At 41.4% G+C, this 20,879-nt stretch overlaps 1 protein-coding gene across 3 annotated transcripts in view; it reads left to right on the forward strand.

Annotated features, from left to right (window-relative positions):
* Window positions 1-20,622, forward strand: part of CLIP4 (CAP-Gly domain containing linker protein family member 4) — a 38,362-nt gene extending 17,740 nt beyond the window's left edge. For 2 of the 3 annotated variants that reach the window (XM_081186417.1, XM_081186416.1), the window contains exons 6-16: window positions 2,866-2,984; window positions 3,903-4,139; window positions 5,938-6,073; window positions 6,728-6,865; window positions 9,571-9,657; window positions 11,563-11,703; window positions 13,115-13,249; window positions 15,546-15,669; window positions 16,154-16,218; window positions 16,911-16,983; window positions 17,948-20,622. In XM_081186417.1, the coding sequence (XP_081042543.1) occupies window positions 2,866-2,984; window positions 3,903-4,139; window positions 5,938-6,073; window positions 6,728-6,865; window positions 9,571-9,657; window positions 11,563-11,703; window positions 13,115-13,249; window positions 15,546-15,669; window positions 16,154-16,218; window positions 16,911-16,983; window positions 17,948-18,269 (1,577 nt within the window). In that variant the 3' untranslated portion in view covers window positions 18,270-20,622. The remainder of the gene's footprint in view (window positions 1-2,865; window positions 2,985-3,902; window positions 4,140-5,937; window positions 6,074-6,727; window positions 6,866-9,570; window positions 9,658-11,562; window positions 11,704-13,114; window positions 13,250-15,545; window positions 15,670-16,153; window positions 16,219-16,910; window positions 16,984-17,947) is intronic. The other variant, XR_014005932.1, reaches the window with a different exon arrangement.
* The last annotated feature ends 257 nt before the right edge of the window (window positions 20,623-20,879 follow it).

Genomic DNA, 20,879 nt, shown 5'->3' on the forward strand with positions numbered 1-20,879 from the left:
TTCCCAGAGAGATTTCTCCACCCACGCTCATCCTGATCCAGGGATGGCAGCTGTTTGCCTGCTTATCTGCAGGGTGCAGGGATTTATGTAGTTAGCTTCTCATAGCGCAGTTCACCAGTTGGGCGGGCAGGGGTGTGATGAGGACTCGAGAGGCTTTCTGTCCCTCCCTCAATGGGCGATCAGAAATTCTTTCCCCCTCTGGAAACAGATGAGCTGGACAGTGAGCGGCTGACAGCATGAGTCAGCCATGAGATGGCACTCACATAATTCAGGAATACTGCACATGAAACTTGACTGCTGGACATTCTAACCTTGTTGCTAGGATCTCCCCCCCCCCCCGAAACATCTTTATGCATACAGAGATAATCAGGGTGATTGCCAAAAAGATGGACAAACAGCTTCTGTTCAGATTGGCAGTCTAATGTTATATGATACTCCGAGCCATTAGGATCTGCAGCAACATGTTCTCTTCTCTTTGGTGCTAGGTAAACTTGCCTGCAGCTTGTTGGATATTACACGCCCGTTGTAATCTACTTCAGGAAAGTGAAGGGTTTACATAACCCTGAAAGGGAACTTTACTTGGTTGACTCCCAGAAGACTGCAACTCTCAGTTAAGGAAACTGAGATCAGGACAATGTTGCAACAGCTGATTTGATTTGGCTCATGGCATGTATTCCAAAATTTTCAAGGGTTTGATCTACAAATGGAATGCAGTTTGTGGAGCAACATCTCTCTCTGCTACCCTATTTTTCGCCCTATAGGACGCACTTTTTCCCCTCCAAAAATGAAAGGGAAATGTTTGTGCGTCCTATGGGGCAAATGCAGGCTTTCGCTGAAGCCTGGAGAGCGAGAGGCGTCGGTGGGCACCGACCCCTCTCGCTCTCCACGCTTCAGGAAGCTATCCGCAAGCCTTGCGCGCCCGGCGGGAGGTCCCGCCGGGCGCGCGAGGCTTGGGGCGGCAGCCTGCAGCCAGAAGCATGGGGCGTCCTCTGGAGGCTTGCGGATAGCTTCCTGAAGCGTGGAGAGCGAGAGGGGTCGGTGCCCACCGACGCCTCTCACTCTCCAGGCTTCAGCGAAAGCCTGCATTTGCCCCATAGGACGCACAAACATTTCCCCTTCATTTTTGGAGGGGGAATGCTCCGTGCTTCGGGGAGGTGCGCGCAAGGCTTGGGGCGGCAGCCTGTTCTGGGGGCTGCGGTCTGGGGAAGCTTGGGCTTCCCCCGCCCCAGCCCCGCGGCTGGGGGGGAATAATTTTTTTTATTCATTTCCCCCCAAAAAACGAGGTGCGTCCTATGGGCCAGTGCGCCTTATAGGGCGAAAAATACGGTAATTAATCCATTGGAGTGCAGTTGTCAAGTTGTGTTGCTGCTTACAGGCAGGGATTTGCAACTGTCAGCTATATGGAATCATCATATTCGATAAATCTTCTTGGGGGACTCTGGATGCCTTATTTTGTTTATTAATTTACATGTGTGTCAAGGTGACTTGCAAACATAACAAAAACTGTCGAAAAACAGTTTTTAAAAATGTAACAGAAAGTAACTGGTAATAAATAGGTGTTTATTTTCTATTGTTTTTAAATCCTAAGACAGAAACCTTCTCATCCAGCTGGAAAAGCTTGTTAAAATGAAATGTCTTCAATTGTTCCAGGAAAGTACAAATAGTGGTCGCTTGTCATATCTCAACAGGCACCTTGATTATTATTTTTTTAATTTGCTTTCATAATTGCATCCAATTTGGAATGCAAGTTGTAGATGTGGGAATTGACATTTGGATATGTAAATCCTTGGGTTGTTTCACCAGATGTCCAAGGGCTCTGTTCTTTCAATGTAGGCTAACATTTCCCTATATAGAAGCATCTGGAAGCTGGCCAGTACTGGAAGCAAAACAAACCGCTCGTCCTCACTGCAAAATTGGTACCTCAGTATGTGGTAAAACAATTCATCAGTTTCTGCCCAGACGTCTGCACACTCTTATCCTGTTTTGTAGCACATTTTCAAGTCCAGCTGAACTGTCCTTAAGAAAGAAAGGGTCTGGGTTGGTTTATACTTTTCTCTAATCAAAAAATGCTGTTTTGATTTTCAAAGCACTTAATTTAAATATTGTCAAGTGTGTCTTTTTATAAAATCTGGTTATTTGTGTTGGTACAGGTATGCATTCACTTGTGCATTAAACCATTGAGATAGTTGAAGCACATGATATAGCTGAGAAGGGCCAAACTAGATGTAACTCTAATTGCGTACAGGCATACATATGTGTAAATAGCAGCTATAGCAGAGCCTGAATAGCATTGAGGTAACAAGGGTGGGGAGGGAAAGTTTAACCCTTTGCCCTGCCATAGTCCCAGTGAAAGTCCCTTTCATCAAAGCTGCTTCTGCACTTTCCTCCTAACGCAAATAGCCACTTGGGGTTTTTACCCTGCTTGGAACCAAGGTAGGGGAGAAAGGGTTAAATTCTCTCCACCCCCCCCCCAAGCACCATGCAGTCCTGATGCTGCTTTAAGTCCCTGTGGCTGCTATTTTGTATTTTAAAGCACATGTTAATTGCCTTCATGCATCAAATTGTTGCATCAAATTTGGCTATAAGCATTGCTACTCTGGGACTGGTCAGTGCCTGCATGGGAGAATGAATCCTATGTGTACTCCTTGACTTCTAACACAGAAGAAACATGGGATATAAATTATGCAGTTACTACTACTATAGCATTGACTGTATCTTAAATTTAAAATCTGACATTAAGACTAATTATTGTATTTATCATTGGAATTCAGATTCTGAATGAAAACGAAACATGGTACCAGTCTAGAATGTTCAAAATGGACAAATGTTTCTCGATCCTCATATCTATCTGGTGCTTTATTATAGATGTGGATGCCACCTGCAGTGACTTTGATTTTGGAACAGCCTTGCATATTGCTGCCTTCAACTTGTGTACAGGAGCTGTAAAGCGTTTATTGGAACACGGAGCCAACCCGGCCTTTAGGGTGAGGTTTTGATTTGCAACCAGTTTTGGTTCATCTGACTATATTTAACTCTCTTGTTCTATAGTTAGATACCGACAAGTGAAAACTGCTTTTTTTGCATAGGGGTTGGGTGGGGGGACAAATACTCTTATCTCTCACTCCATTTTAGGCTTGAACATATATTAGTTAGTCTTCAGGAACAATTCAGATTCCTAGATGCCAGCATTGACTTTTTCTGAGCTGCATGACCAATTGCCTTGTATTTTTAAGTTTCCTGTGCTTTAGATATTTAGCTAGAAAACTATTTAACTCTTGACCTTGGGTTATTTAATACCCAATTATCAATGTCACAGCTCTGTTTTTGAATCCTGTTCATCCTGTATCTCATTATCATAATCAAACTTGTTCATATCCTGCTTTTCCAGTTAATGCTCCAAGAAGCTTATATTGTAAGCTGCCCCTGTAATTCCCAGATAAAGGGTGGTATAGAAATTTAATAAATAATAATTATTATATGTCCGAAAAACAGTTAATCAATATATAGACACAACAAAGCCAGTAATAAATATATCAAACACATTACATAAATGTTGGTTGATATCCGGCATTGAATTATGCAAGTGGAAGAAATGGGAATTCCTCTCCCCGCACCTGGGCACTCCTCCATGTGCTCTGCAAATCTCTTCTGGAGGGTTGCCCAAACATCTGCAGCGGATTTGGAAGCAGCAGAGGAGAAAGGAAGGAGAAATCCTTTGCAAGTATACCTATATTAGGTATACCTATATTAGGTATAAAATAATAATAGGTATATTAGGTATACCTATATTAAGTATACCTATATTAGGTATGAAATACCTAATAAAATAAGAAAATGTTCACATTAACATTCCCTTAAGCACCTAAATACACTCTCTTCCTGGCATGTGTTTTGTTCTACAGAATGACAAGGGACAGACTCCAGCAGATGTGGTTCCTGACCCGGTGGACATGCCACTAGAGATGGCAGATGCAGCAGCCAGTGCTAAAGAAATTAAGCAGATGCTCTTAGATGCAGTGCCTCTGTCTTGTGACATTTCCAAGGCCCTGCTTCCAAACTATGATAATGTCACTGGCAAAGATATGCTTGGATCCCTTGGCCTGAAGCTTGGAGATCGGGTTGTCATTGCAGGACAGAAGGTATGTCGAAAAACAAGCTGCAGAAGGGAAGCAGTACGATGGGTATGAGGAAGGGCCTATTGTAGATAGCAGTACTGGCATGGTATGTATCTATAGTGGGAAGCTTGCAGAAATGTTCAGTAGCAAAGGGTTCTGCAGGTTGTAACTCAGGGGCCTTATTCAGCTTGTTGGGTATATTGTCCTTATTATATCTTGGCCCACAGTTATTGCTCTTCACAGTTGTTGTAACTCAGATATATATATATATATATATATATATATATATATATATATATATATGGGTTATACATATATATAACACACTTGTTTTAGTGCCAGTAAGATTCACAGTAATTCTATGCAAGTGGGATTTTTAGATGATGACAAACTCTGCTTCTGCTCTGAAATGTAATAACGTATAAAGTCATTTCCACAGCTGTCTAAGCAAACAGGAAATGAAAGCTGTACATAAAGCTTTGTTTCCACTGTGAATCTTCTCCACACATGATGCAGGAGGAAAAATCAACACTGGTTAGTGAAGTCTACATTTGATTCTGGAAAAGTTTCTCAGCCATTTGCTGTAATGAGCCAGTGGAGATTAGTTTTTAAAGGGCATTCATAACTCTGCATCCCGTGGATAGGTCAGCGGATCACACCCACATATAAAAGTCATAAGCCTTGCCTACACAAGGGAGATGCAGCTGTTCTGTGTCCTAAAACCAATCAACAGTACACCGTCGGAGTGACTTACTGGGGCTTTCAAAAAGTTGTTTTCCCACATTGTTGCTCATGTAAAACTGAAGAACTCTTTGCATTTCGAGAATTTTACAGACTATATGGATCTACCCTTGCTAGCAGAAACTTCCTGAAATTCAGTTAAATGACTAATACTGGAATATGGGAATCTGCAAGTTACAAGTGCAATTGGTTTATTACCTTTTAATATAAAAAATGGAGTGGAATGTCCTGTGTGATTTTGCTCTTGAGGCACTTGTGATTTGTTGGAAAATACCTGTGTCGCATAACTGCTCCGGTTCATATTTTCACAAATGAGTAAAAGACAGATTAATTCTTAGCCTCTCAATATGTTAACTACTTTCAAAGTAGCACAGTTAGTTTTTCTTGGAGGAAAATAAATCTTTAGCTTTTTACTAATTAAGAGTGTTACATTTCCGATCATTTGTAAGTGGGTTTTTTATAGTTGATGCAATTTTTGTAAAATAACTAATAAATGTTCAGAAATCTCTGGTTTGTGTATTACATTCTTTACAAGTATGCTTACTTTAGCAGGAAGTTTGAATGAGTAAGGATTGCATTTGGGAAGCTGGGTATCTCTACATCTTAGACTCTGGATGTTAAAACATTGTAAGCATCCATCTCTACATAGAATCAGAGTTCAAGGGGTCTTAAAAGCCATTTGGTCTGTGACCTGCTCAGTATAGGTGTATCCCCAACAAATTGCTGCCTAGCCTGTGCTTGAAGTCCTTCTGTGACAGAGAATCCACCATCCTCTTGATATCTGGTTCCACTGTTGAGCTGTTCTTACGAATGTTCAACCAAAAACCTACCCTCCTGTGATGCAAGCCCATTGGAGTAGCAGCAGACAAGTCTTTGCCGTGTTCAAATATCTGAAGGGTTGTCACTTAGAAGAGTGCTTGTGTTAGGGTGGGACAGATCTATGAGATAAAAAATACTGCACTTGAACTCTTCCCCTCCCCCAGATACCTGTATTCAGTCTTCACACTGCTGCTCCTTTTTTCTTTTGAAAATAACCCGTTACAAAGGTTGATGCATACTTTTTTACTCCCTCCCCTCTTAGGTTGGCACATTAAGATTTTGTGGCACAACAGAGTTTGCCAGTGGACAGTGGGCTGGCATAGAATTGGATGAACCTGAAGGAAAAAACAATGGAAGTGTTGGCAAAGTACAGTACTTCAAGTGTGCACCAAAACATGGTATAACTTTTTTTTTTATTTGAGATGCATTGCCTTGCAGATGCTTTAATGGAATGCCTTTTTATTTGGCCACATATATATCATGTTAAGCAATTTTCCCCACTTGCTGGATGTTTCTCTGATTGGAAGTTGGACTTTGGGGCTTAAAATAAAATGCATGGTTCTTGTCAACAATTTTCAACAACTATAGTTTTGCTAAGTTCTTAGTTATCAGTAGCGTCCCCTTCTTTGCTTGCCATAGAGATAGTAATTTAGATGGATGTTTGCTGTGGATGTTACTAGTGATAATGTAAGCAGTATGCTCTATCCCTCTCTTAGCTGTGATAGCCCTATTTCTTAAGAAAGATAATTGAAGGCTATAGTTAGGAAAGATGGCAGTGATGGCTAGGACACAAGTCGTGAGGCCAGTACTCATCTCAGTCGCAAGCTTGTTTGTGCAAAAGCTTAAGTATTCGTTTTAGTGTGCTTCAACTTGTATCCATAAGAGGAAAGTAGAATACTTGAAGCATCATTTAAGACTGCCTACAAAAGTGTCAGGTACTTGGCCGTTATTTAAATACTTGAACAGTCATAAATACTTGAATAAGGTTATCAAGGAGTAGCTGAGCAGTGCAATTAATAGCTTTTATTTCTCTTGTGTGTCTTCTCTGCCAGGTATCTTTGCACCTCTCTCTAAAATAAGTAAAGCTTCAGAACACAAAAAGAATGCAAAGGTTTCTTCCTTGCGACCTTCTCCCGCTGTCAAGTCCAAGAAAATTGATGTAACGCACATAACGTCCAAAGTGAATTCAGGTAAGCATGATAGCATTAAAGCCAAAGAACATGTTAGGAAGATGACCTATTTTTCGGTCCAAAATCACAACCCATTGTAGGCAAGTGCTGTCTTGTGTCAGAGGCTAAATAATTAAAAAATGTATAATATTTGGTTTAGGTCAGATCAGGGATAAACTTGCTTTCCCAAGATGGTTTTTAACCTCTTTTCCACATGTTGTTGTTTTGAGTGTGTGTATTGTGGCACTTGTTTTACTTTGGGAAACCGCCTTGAAATCTAGTTATACTTACCTTTGTTAAACCTGTGAGCCCGTTGATGTACCTGGGCTCCTGGGCTGAGGGAAGAGTCAGCCCTAGCCCCCCACCTACTGGAGCAAACAGGCCTTGCAGATGAGGAGGAGATGCAGCTGCACTGGCCTCTGTGGATTTGAGAAGGCAGGAATTGTGACTCCTTCCCTGAAGTGCCAGCAGCATCTTTTGTTGTGGTTGGCTCTTGGTTGTGAGCTGTGAAATCCTTTATAGATCATGTCCTCATAGAACGTAGACAGCTGCCTTATACCAAGTCAAAGGTTTGGACATGTGGCTTAGTGCTGTCTGCACTATCAGTGGCTCTCCATTATTCCAGGTAGGAGTCTTGGAGTTACCATAGACTCAGTTGATGTGCATTGCATGTGCTTCACTCACTGAGCTAGGATCCCATCCTTCTCATACGGTTCTGTACACCCTCTTCTGTTTTGTTATTCTGTTAGTAGTGCAGATTTTAAAAGATTTTTTTTTTTACATTTAAATTGTGGATTCCTCACCTCAACCTCTCACCACCTGTTCAACACTGTCCTTTAAAATTTCCATAAAACCTGTCCCCTCTTACAAAGACTTTGGCTCTAGGACTCTAATAGTTAAGCCTGTCCAGCTCTCAGGAGGTGGGGTTTTTGTTGTTTTGTTTAATGGGGAAACTGTTCCCCACCTTCCCTTGACTCAGTGGAGCCACTGGTGAGAGAGACTGTTCTAATAGATGTGGCAACTAAGTGTAGCTTTTAAAAATACTGTTTTTTCCTGTTGATACTCTTTTTAAAAGGAATGACATGGTTTGGGGCATTGGGTTAAATTTTAAAATTCAAATTCTCTGAGTAATGGCTGTTTTGTCAGATTTTCTTCCGGAAAAGTATTCATAAATTGATATGTAAACATGTTTGTTCTTGCTTGTCATGCTGGTCTTATTGAGGCTGGCCTGATAAACATCTAATAATAGAGTACATTCATGAATTAGTACAAAAAGCAGCTCAGCAGCCAGATGAAGCCAATAGATATGCATTTAGTTGATAAATAATAAAGTTCTGCCCTTTATGTTTTCTGCCAAAAAAATCAGCTGCAGACTTGTTCTCTGATATTAGTGGCATGTCTATCAATGTGGAATAGAAGACCCATGGAACATTACTAAGGCTGATTATTATTTTCCATGCATAGATTATGAGGGATGCTACTGTTCTGACATAGGCTATTCTCTTAGGAAAACAACTGATTCTATTGTAAAATACTTCTATAGGCAAATGTATTTTAAGCTCTAGTTTTGAGTGCTTCAAAAGTTGATGGTGCTAGTACAAATAAATTTGGGGGCATAGCTTTATGCGATATGGGAAATCTGTGATTAGAATACCTTTGTGATTGAATAAATAGTAGTCATTCTGTTTGGGGGTATTTTCACATCCTTTGGTCTCACGAGTCTGGCATGTCAGCTTTTCCGCCAGCACTGTTGTCCATGCTCTGGAGGTACCCTGCTTCCATGTTCAAGCCCAAGGCAGTGTGCCCTTGCGTGGCTATTTCTGTACATGCTGATGGGAGGAGGAATGTTAAAAGTTCTTTAGGAGCAATTGGTGGAGTAGACAGGTGCTTTGTTCCAAGTAATGCAAGTTGAGGACCGGGTTGTAGGTCTGCTTTGTATATTAAACTGAATTCTTTAAATGCCAAAACCCAAAATGGGTAAAGAGATTCGCAAAACCACCACATATGTATGTAATATCCAGTCTCCCCACATCCGTTCCAGCAGGTTGACGTTGCTCCTGGTATCATGTGGGATATTTGCACATGCATAGCATTTTAAAGAAGTTCTGTAACCCTATTGATGGGTGATAAAGAAACTAAATAAATAACATAGCAATTAAGTACTTTTTTTCAATCCTGTGCTGAAAGGGGGCAAGAAATAAGAAAGACACCTTAGTTCTGAATATTCATGTTTGTTCAGATTGTGATTGTTTAAATCAGGGCTGCTGAGCCCACAGTCCACATCGGGCCCACAAAACAGTTTCTAGTAGCCTAATAGCCCACTGCCCAAAATAGGCACTACTTCTTCCCATAGAAAAGTGCCTCTTCTCCCTCTGGTGCAGTGCCATTTGAATCAATGTCTTCTGAGTTTCCGTCAGAGGTTTTCTCAAAGTCTGATGCCTGAGATCGCTTAACTGGGAATGAACTTGGGAATCCTCTCATCCATTCAAGGCATAAGTTGTACTACTGAGCTTTTCAGTATTTTGTCTTCTTGTGGGGGAAATAAGGCTTGGTATTCTTGTTTACTCATAGGTGTAAAAGGATGAGGGAAATCTCTTGATAAGACTCACACATTTTGTAGTAGTAGTTAGATTTTTAGGTGATCTTGTCCTGCTGCATGTTTGCTCTTTGGAAGGTAGAATTATTACTAGACTACGATGGTTTTATTGATTTGGTTTGGCTCACAGGCTTATCTGCATTGAAAAAAGACAGCACCCCAGATTCCACATTTTTGGGCAGCAAAGAAGGAATGAAAACTCCACCTGGTAAAGAAGGTATGTGTTCTTTAGATATTTTTGGCTTCTGTACTTGGTGTGACTTAAGGGAAATCCCATAACAGTCTCTCCCAAAGAGAACCATAGAACTATGCCACTCAAAACTATTTTGGGCCTGTATTCTGTCTCTATAAAGCCCTGTGATCACTTCACTAAGGTCTTATCCACACTTACCTTTCCTCCACTCTTTCTAGGCATGGTCTGTAATTTAAACTTCCATGTCCGAGTGCCCCCTCCCTCTGGAGCTTTAACAGAATAAACCCCAAAATCAGAGCAAACGTCAATCTGCGCAAAACCCCAAATTGACATTTGCTCTGATCCAGCTTTGGAGAGTGAGTTTTCACAGAGAAAGCTCTGGCAGGGGTGGGCTGGGGCGTCTGCTCTGCCTGGAAAGAGTGGGGCAAAAAGTAAATGTGGATCAACCCTAACAAGGAGGAATGTGGTGCATGTATGGGGTGTATGGAATGGAATAGAGCAAAACTAGGTGGAAAAGCTCAACTCCTTTGATGCTTAGTCCCTCTCTGCTAGCCACCCTTCCAGGTCACATCCCTAGATGCTGCATCCCACAGACCGCATTGCCACTTTAATCAGTTGCATTCCATAATAGGGGAGTCTCATTTTTATTGGCCGGAAGGGGATTTTTTATAATGAAGATGTTCAATCCTTCTTTGCAAGTTGCACTGCTTATGGCAATCTTGATAGGCCTTGCAAAATTCAAGGGCTTTCCTCCCCATATGATAGCCATGGACACTCTAAGGTCACACATTGTAAGATGCTGTAGCAATTTAGGAGCTCTTTGTAATGTCATCCCGCAAGGATACAGGTCCGTGCTAAAGCTTAGTACATGCAGCTGCCCCCCAGCAGTTTCTAATACAGGTAAAAGGCTGCAATCCAACCTCCTCCCATCCACTGCTGTGGCTTTGCAGAGCAATAGCTCCACTGTCACACCTGCAGCATGTGATGGGTGGAGTCAAAGATGTTGGAGGCTACACCATCCTGGAGCTGGTGCAGTGATTGGATCTGATGCTTTCATGTGATAAGCAGTGAGACAGGCTTGGGGTCAGACTCAGGCCAGGCTGGATCAGACCTTCTGTGTGGCTGGAGCAGCCCATTTCTGGGGCCTTCCAGTGGCTGTGACCTGCTAGCATCCCACCAGTAGCACTCCCACTTGCAGGTTTGGTGGGTGGAGGGGGAGGGCAGCACTTATGGAGTGATGCTTGTGCTGGCTGGTGGGAGGCCAGCTTAGATGGGAGATCTGAGCAGAGCGATATCTTCGCCCAATCCAGCCCTCTCCCTCGCCTGCCAGCCTGGCACAAGGGGGATTTGGACTGCTCTGTTGCCAACATATCCAGTTTCATGGTTGAGATACACCAAGGGTCAAGACCTTAACTTAGAATAGGGCAGGAGAGGAAGCTACATGAAGAGAAAAGCTAGAGATAAATCTCTTTAGGCAGCTTGAACATCAAGATTTCACAAATTGAAATGAAAGTGATTTACCTCCCAATCTTATTTTATAGACTGGATTTTAATATTAATACGGTGCATAATAGCATGCAGTAGGCACTAATCCACGCACTTCATAATTCACCCACAAAATGTCACACTCCCTGTTTCTCATCAAAGATTTAATAGATTGGCTATCAAAAGCAAAAGGCTGGTGTCTTTTATTACTTGAGGCGGCATTATTTTTACAATTATGCTCCCTGCTTACAAGTATTACACAATATTAAAGTGGGTTTGAAAGACTGTTAAGTGGTGACCATCATGAAAAGTTAGCTTTATGCAGATGGTTTCTTTTCTTCTCTTACTTGGGTGAATGACATCTTTGACATCTCCTGTCTTGTATGCATCTTTTTCTTTATTTTGTGTGTCTGAATAATTCTTTGGTTTCTTCTTCTTTTTTAGAAAAAGCAACTTCCCTTGGATCCAACAGCTCTTCCTCTTCCACTACATCTTTAGACAGCAAGCAGAATTGCTCAAAGAAGTGGAATACCGCAAGGAAAAATAAGAAGGAAGACTTGAAAAGCCATTCTGCTGCAACGAAAGGTATGCTTTCTCCGCAGTTGCTTTTTAAATAGTAATGTGAAGACAGTGGTGGCACTAAGAGGTCCATTTCTGGTCTTTTCTTTCTGCAGCTATTAAGATAAAAACAAGTCATCTGCAGACTTCTAGATGAGTTTTTTGTAGTTGGAGTATGGGTGGGATTACAAGGCTGAATTAACCATTTTGGTAAGTGCCACCTTGTGGACAGCATGAACAGGTCCTGTTGTGGCCAGATCTTCCTAATGTGGAAACTGCCTCTCCTGTTCATGCCTCATCACATGGTGGTAGGAGAGGCCGTGTTCCTACCTGTATGTGTTTTCATAGCTCTAGGATACTCAGATACTTGCCACTCATAAAACTACTATGATGTGACTTTCTATAGTACTTATTTAATCAGGCTAACACCTTTCATACAGTTCTTAAGGTGTGTGTATAGACATGCCTAAAAATGAGAAGGGAAGCTGCTGTGGAAGTGGACCTGCAGTGTTTAGGTCAGATATAGACTTCTCTCCAGCATTCAGCCTAGGGGAAGCCACCTCTACCACTTGTCAGAAGAAACCAGCTGTACACAGCACTGATTGGCTAGCATTTGTGTCAGTAAGAACTACCTCTCACAACTATCCCTGGAATACTTTTTCAACTTTTAGAAACACTGGCTTGATTTTCTATAATAGAAAGTGCTGAATGAACTTTTCAATACCCATATATGTGGCATTTTAAACAGTTGGTTAGAAAGGTAGACAGCCCAGCTCAGCCACTGAGTGTGAGTGAAAAATGCACACTTGAGAGTAAGCCCCATTTAATTCAGTGGGACTTATTTCTAAGTAAACATGCATATGTTTGGCTGTCTATTAATTAAAAATCCAAAGCAAGTGCATCTGTCATTTGCAGTGGGAAGCTGAACTCACCCTGCAGGAGAAAAAAAAATGCATCATCTTCTTGATTTGAAGTAATGTCTATACTTGGCCGTGAGTACTCCATGTAGCTTTCTAAATTATTATTCAGTCTTCCCCTGTATTATACTAAAATTAATTTAGAAATTCCCTTTTTCCAAGATGCTAGCCTTTTGTGGCTTCATGAATTAACCCCACAAGTGAAAGAAGGAAATAAATTTCCCATTGCAAATGGGAGCAGAGATCTGATTCCCATAGCCTGCTACAATTTTGCTCCTAGTTCTTAGTTTCTAAAACTTTTTGGGTATGCCCATCTTGATTCCATATAATTTGTGTATTTTAACTTAGCCTGGAGACTGCATAGGCATATTTGATTAGCTTTCTGGACTTGCTGCTGAGATCTTCTTTAGTTTTATTTGAGGCACCGACTATATTGGTTCAATATATGAATAAATATTAATGGTCCTTTTCTCTTACATTATTCAAATATCTTCTCCATTTCCTTAAATCTGGTTGAACAGGAAGAAACAACACTTTTCCATCTTCAAGAAGAAATCCTTTTGATGAAGGGGAGATTCAGATTGGAGACAGAGTACTGGTGGTAGGACAGAGAACTGGAATAGTTAGATTTTATGGGACAACTAAGTTTGCACCAGGTAAGCTTTCTGCTGTGAACATTTAGGGCAGAACTAGGATTGCCTAGTGTATTTTAGATCTGTGACTGAAGCTAAGACTTTTGTCAGAGAAAATAAAGCATTTAATTTGTCTCCTGGGCTTCATTTTTCAGAATAATTCACATTATAGCTTCCAGTAAGAAACAATGTAAAATGTTGGTTAAATACTATAAAATACAAATTCAAAACAAATAAAGTGAACAATCCATGTAAAATAAAATCTTAAAGCAGATTCTTGTAAACAGAGATGGCAGAGATGAAGTTGGAATTTGAACCTGGAACCATCTGCATGCAAAGCATTGCTGAGCTATGTGTCCTTTCAAAAGCAGTTGTGTTGGCATCATAAAAATATCAGCCAGCATAGAACCAAAGATTTCATTTTTTGCTGAAGAAGTGTGACCTCTGATAACTACATACACAAATTCAACTGCATTTGTTCAGCCCGCTCAGTCAAGTGTATAGTGCTTGCAGATAAATAATCTGAGTAATTTCAAAACTGTATTTTAGTATGCAAGGAGCAGGAAACATAAGTGATCTGCACTTCCTGTTTTGGATATTTCCAAGCTGAACTACCAGTCAACAGATGGTGCAAAGCTCATTAACTATTGTATGCGACTCTAAAAACGGAACGCATTTTACTTGTCCACAGGGCATTTAGGGACTATTAAACTTTGCCTCTGCACACTGCTCTGCACACACACACATACCCCAATTATCACCCTAAACTTGCTTGGATTCGGGGGGTGGGTGGCATTTATAGTTTATACAGAACTGAAAACAATTATCCAAATAGCACCACTATTTGACACTGGGATTATAGGTATAGTGCTTATTTTGGTGTGTGAGACTTACCTTTACTACGTATGGTGCTTATTCTGTTAAAATAAATGATATGGGTGGCTGGGGAGGGAGGAATCTATCTCAGAAAACCTCTGATGTGTGTTTTGACCTCAGGGAAAGCTTGCTCTTTTGCAGAAGAACTCCTCCCTGTAGCCTCTTACTTCAGATGACAGCTTTCAGTAGTGAGCCAAGGCATATTTAGTTGCATAAGTGTTGCTGCTGATAAACTGGCAGAGAATCTGTCGCTATTTCTTTTGAAGGCAGGAAGAAAACAACTCTTCCCCGGCCGAGCCTTTTAAATGCATGATGGAGTTCTGGCTGCTTCAGCTTGTAATTAGCATTGCCCTTAAAAACTGCACCCTAAGCGCCAAATGACTTGAATTTTAATGTTGAGTCTTAATGGAGTTGGATAGCATGAGAAATAGGGCATTATGGAACTTTCTTCAGAATTAGCAAATGCAACACATACTGTAGTGTTTAAATGAAAGTGTTGCTGTCTGATGACTTTCTCGGTGCCCTGTGAGGAAATAACTTTTCAAGAAAGCTTCATCAAACAATTTATTTGCTTCTTACAGTGCACACTAGAAGGTTCTTATATCTTGGAAGACAAGTGAATGAAAGCAGCAGCAGTTCAAAGTATTGCTTGCATACTTTTGGATCAGGACGAAGAAGGCAGCCTTGACCGTGTACATTTAGAGGCCCACAGTTCTGAAAGCTTTATTGCACTGTCTTACTTGGATGCATGGGACGTGGGTGGCGCTGTGGGTTAAACCACAGAGCCTAGGACTTGCTGATCAGAAGGTCGGTGGTTCAAATCCCCATGACGGGGTGAGCTCCTGTTGCTCGGTCCCTGCTCCTGCCAACCTAGCAGTTCAAAAGCACGTCAAAGTGCAAGTAGATAAATAGGTACGGCTCTGGTGGGAAGGTAAATGGCGGTTCCGTGTGCTGCTCTGGTTCGCCAGAAGTGGCTTAATCATTCTGGCCACATGACCTGGAAGCTGTATGCCGGCTTCCTCGGCCAATAAAGCGAGATGAGCGCCGCAACCCCAGAGTCATCTGAGACTGGACTTAACTGTCAGGGGCCCCTTTACCTTACTTGGATGCACACCACTTTAGAAGCCTCTCCTCCCCCGCTTTCCTTGCCTTTCTAAAATCTTTATACAGAGGAATGAGATTAAGTGCTACTTCAAAAGTTGAAGCAACATTTGGAGAGAATGCTTATTCATCTTGATAGCTTCTTCAAGCTGATCTATTTAAGAGGAGTTCTTTTTCTCTGCTCTCAATTCCTACTCCTTATTTGCTAATTGTAGATTTAAATTTGCCAAGAGCAGAATGCTTCTGTGGCATACAGGTAGATATCTGTAGTGAGCAACAGCAAAACTGAAAAGAGTGCATCTTTGCCCTACCTGTGACTCTCTTAAAACATCTGGTTTTGCAGGGGTTTGGTGTGGAATAGAACTGGACAAACCTCATGGCAAGAATGATGGTTCAGTTGCAGGAATGCAGTACTTCAGCTGCCTCCCCAGATATGGTGTCTTTGCACCACCATCGAGAGTGCAGAGGTAAGTGCAGAGTTCATGACAGCGGGACAAAACGGGTTGGGCTTCACAGTTTGACCCAGACTACTTCCATCCATTTGGAGGGAAACCCAGAGGAGTGCCAGCACAAGTTTGCTACCAAATTATAGATCATCTCTGTTCTTTGACTAGATTAGTTGAGGGGAGCAATCTGTCTTTGGAGGGCAAAACAACATATATGCAAAGGAGATGAGAGCACACAGGCCAGAGGAAATAGGAAGCTGAATTACAGCAGGTGGTGTGTGGGGAGTGTCCTGGAGATTGTGAAGTGGAAAGAAAATGAGAAGCATAGAAGAGTGGCACAATCGTAGCAGAAGAAATGGAAGGAGACTTTGGCAGTGCGTTCTAAATTTCCAGAGCAGGGAATGGAACAAAGGGAGAAATGACACTTAAATAAGCATTGGACTGTTCTTTTTCTTCTTCGCCGCCTTGAGAGAGAGAAGTGTTAAACATATTATTTCATTTGCAGGCTAGTGGGATCGCTAGACTCCCTCACAGATGTTTCATCAAGTAAAATGAATCATTCTCTCCCCGGTAAGAATTTGACAAGTACCTGATTTCATTGCTTCATATTACCTGTGCAAATTGCAGCAACTGTAGCTACTTGGGGATGGTGGGAGTGAAATGGGAAGGCCTCAAGGCAGGAGCTTTTTCCATTTCTCTCTTCCCTCCCATTTCGCCTTGTTTTTCTTTAAAGTCGGTAACCCCTCCTTTTTGAAACAAATACAGAATGAGATTTTAAAAGGCATCTTATTATTATTTTCAATATTCCTGCTCTGTTCTCAGAACTTCGTAGTGTGATTGCAAGGGGTTGTTCTAGGTGGTCAGGAGCCAAAATTCTATGATCTTTCTCAGTGAAATATGGGCATAACCTTGCCTACCTGTTGTGTGGTTTTACTGCTGTGTTAAGTTGCCTTTGTTTGTGGACTTGTTTCCTAAGACCCAGGCTCTGGGGCTGCCTTGGCAAGATTTTGAACTAGTCATTCTAGACACAGCTCAGCAATGCTGTGCAGTGTCCATTACTTTCAGTGGGACAGATCACAGCTGAATGGAGCCTGAGAAAGCAGCACTGTAAAAAAGGACCGGAATAAATGAGTGTTGAGGAAAGGTGAAAGACTTTGATTTTTGTGTGCTCTATGGATATTGAGGGGAAATAGGCTTAGATATTTATGTATGTATGCCACTTAATAGACTGAATTGAAGTTTGTTTTTCTTATCATGTTCAGGTTTCCGACGAAGTTTTAGCACAACCTCTGCGTCTTCCCAAAAGGAATTAAACAGGAGAAACTCCTTTGTCAAGTGAGTGGCTCTTAGAAAAGGGAATACATGTCTGCTATGATTAGATTAATTCAGCACTCTTTTTGTCTCTGGAGGCATGCATCTTAGTGATTAACAGTGCAATCCTATGCATGTTTACCCAGAGTTATGTCTACTGTGTTCACTGGAGATTACTCCCTTTCCAGTGTCTTTAGGGTCGTAGTCCACAGAGTCATTTTGATATTGTTGAATAACTCCCAACACTAATCCTGAATGGTTATAGGAAGTCTCAATGGCAGTGATGCTTTTTTGCTTGCCTGCAAGTCTTGTTCCTGCACAGTGATGGCTGTCAGGAAAAGCTGGCTGTACATTTTAGAATTAATAACTGAAATCAGAATGGTAAAGAAATAGGCCTGCGCCAGGATCTCACTTCTGAGAATTATCGTGCACATTCCTTGCCAGCTCAACAGCTAGGCCAAAACGCTCCAGCTGACACACACACACCAATTTCCCCACTACCTTTTAACAGGAGCTGGCTTAGGGCCAAACTAGACAGGACATCAAATGTGTTTTTGCATTTAACATACATGCTTTTAAAAATGAAAATGGTAGGTGAGTTGGGTTAATAATTATTGGGATCACAGCAGGCAAAGAGGAGACTCTTAACCCTTTCTTCCCATGCTGCACCCCTGCCAAAAATAGCTTTCGGAGCTGCTGTTTGCATTGGTAGGAAAACTTCACTATCCTTTTGAAAAGCTTGTTGACCTTGTGGTACAGGGATACACAGGCTTTTCTCTTGGGTTGATGATGAGCGTGTTGCGTGGCCTTTAACTGAAGGCATGTTTTACTGCCATTGCCAGATCAGAAGCAATCTGGTCCATATCAGGAGGCCCTGAAGTCTTTATCTTAGTAAGTCAGTGGCAGATTTCCTCTGTGTGCATATGCAATCTTAGTATCTTGTGCATTTAACAAATGGTCCACCTGTTGCCTCCTTTTATCTGCCCAGGTCAAAAAATGCTTCCCTGCGACGCAGCTGGAGCAGCACCACTACGGCCAGCGCGGAGGGGCCCGTCAAGCTTCATGAAGGCTCCCAGGTCCTCCTGAGCAGCTCCAGTGAGATGGGCATCATTCGCTACATTGGGCCCACAGACTTTGCTCCAGGCATCTGGCTTGGCCTGGAACTCCGAAGCGCCAAAGGCAAGAATGACGGCTCCGTGGGTGACAAGCGGTACTTTACTTGCAAGCCAAATTATGGAGTCTTGGTGCGGCCGAGCCGAGTCACTTACCGAGGGATCAACGGTGCAAAACTTGTGGATGATATCTGCTGAAAGCAAACTCCTCTAGCTCTTGAGATGAGGGCATAAGAAATAAAGCACACAAGACAATCCTGCCATCGCCTGCATGAAGTTCTGCCTTACCCAAAGTCCTAAAACTGCATTTGTATAACACTTGCACAGTTCTAACCAGATTGGAGTTGCATTATGACTCTTGAGGAATGAAATCTTAATAGCTTCCCCTACAGAACGGTCCTCACCCAAAAGCTGCTTACATACTAAAAAAAACAACTTGGGGTTGAGCAGTCCTGTTATTTGAATAATCTGTTTTTTATCTGGCTCCATGTTGACATGCTTTGCTGCTTTACAAATGATGTTTCCATCCCACATTCTAATGAAGCTGTAAAGTGACTTGAGATCGCCGAGCTTGTTAAACAAGCAGCAGGATTTGTCAACCTGCTAAACAGTCTTCACTTTCTTTGGGGAAAAAATAGCAATAAAGAGGGAGGGAAGTGACAGTATTTAGGGGGAAAATGTTGTGAGACAGGTAGCTTATTATCCAGACAGATCCTCCAAGCACAAAGCAACCAGTTGAAAAGAGAAAAAAATGTGCTTCTTCCATGCTACATACAGAAGCATCCTGAATAGAAGAAAGGGGGAAAAGAATAAAGCAGCACAAATATTTTCAGGTAAATAGTAAAAGCACTTTTTGTTACAGTATATAGAGATATACTGTATAATGGACATGCGTGTGTATTTTAAAGGCAGCAGCATGCCAGAAGCACTTTCCAAAAATGCCATTGGAACAAGTATTAATGCACTTTTATTTCTCCTTTCTGAAGAGTTTCCCCACTCAAGTTCTGGAGAAATTATTTTGTTAGTCAAGACTGAAGCCTGTAACACTGCAACGTTTTGCATGCATCAAATGCCCTTCAGCAAAGCTCTCCAGCCAGCAATCAGATTGGCCAACGGGTCATTTTAAGGTGAGGTAACAGTATTGGGTTTAAGATAATGTGTGCGTGGATTTGCACCACCTCCTCCTCTAGGAAACGTGCCCACTCATGGGTAGGTGATGAGGGAGCCTTTCTTCCTTCTGATTTTTGACAGTGTTCTTAACCTTGGTTAAAACACCCTATTTTAGTCTTCTGGGAGGAGAAGCTTGTAGAAAGCCTATGGGAGATTCCATGATTGTTGCAGGTTCAAGTTTCCTCTTCCTCTAGAACTGTCACCTGGTTGACCTGGAACCTTTAGCTTGCCTTACTATGCCAAGCCACTGCAGGTTGAGTTAGGCCATATGGCAGCTGACCATCTTGCCTTCAGGCCGCCACTTCCTGGCTCTGGGCAGAACATTTAAGAGAGACCTATATTTCGGTGCTTGAATCCCAAATATCCCATGTGCAATAAGAATTCTGTATTACTGTAGACGCCAACCTTAGGAAAAGCTTGTCACAGTGCTAGGTGTTGAAGCCCTTGCCATTTTTATATAATGTAGTTGCTGCATTGTTGCCTAGAAGCATGATGTACCTTGAAATAAAAAAAAAACTTTAAAAACATGATTATTTTACTGCACTATGCTTCTCTTTAAATAAGTGATTATAAATTTATAAATTGTATTGTTAAAAAATATATCTTATTTTAATTGTTATGACATATTTTGAACCCTTATTAAATGGATTCAGATAATTTAAAAGCCACAGAAGTCACTAAGTGGCTTCATCCTTGAAAATAAGGGGAAGAATTCAGTGTAGTGTTATGGTAACTGCCTCCCTTGTGCTAACAGCAGTCCTTGCACAGCCTTCCACTAGTGGGACTCATTAGTTGAATCCTGGCCAAGGTATCTTGTCAAATTGCACTCAAAAGTAAAACCACATTCTAGCTGTCTATAAAAGTGTATAGATAATATTTTTAAACATTGCTAGAACCATTTCCCCCTGATCTACATTAAGCACGACGAAGCTGCAATATTGCTTTATAGCTAATGGGTATTTTAAAACTAAGGGCAACGGTTGTAAACTGTGATTATAAACTTGTTCTTAATTAAAAGCCATCTGAAAACTGCAGAAATGCATTTGAGGACCCAGATGCACCTTGATGCACTGAATCTTGCCATGTCTGACATCTGTTTCCTTGGGTGTTTAAATGTATTTTTAAATGAGAGTGCTGTTAATGGTCGTTTGGTTTTAACGATGCCTGTTGCTTTTAAGAAAACTGAGCTATCACTGACCGAGTATCCTTTTTTTGAATCACTTTCTTATATTGTTAACTTGCACATTATGCATTTAGGATAGAAAGCAGCAGCTGTAATATAACAAAACAGATGTTTTAAACACCTTTTATGTTTGTAATATATTGATGTACTCTACAGACATACTGATTTTGAACATAAAAATGTTTTGTGCATTCCCTATGTATTGGTCGGATGGTATCTTTCTTTTGCCCTCCTCTTCCTCTAGGGATTGTGACTTACAAGGTTAACATTGGTACCATTGAAAGAAAAATTATTGCGCTAATATGAACTGCCTCATTTTTCCTATTTGCTCTTGCAGATCATGTCTGCCCAAACTATCAGCATAAAATCTACATGGCTTCAGTATTAAGAAGGACTGCTTGCAGAATGAGTTCTGCTGTATATTAGAAAGGAAATGAATATACCAGTAGGCCATG

The sequence above is a fragment of the Podarcis bocagei genome (assembly GCF_964188305.1).
Source record: "Podarcis bocagei genome assembly, chromosome: 3".
NCBI classification, from domain to species: Eukaryota; Metazoa; Chordata; class Lepidosauria; order Squamata; family Lacertidae; genus Podarcis; species Podarcis bocagei.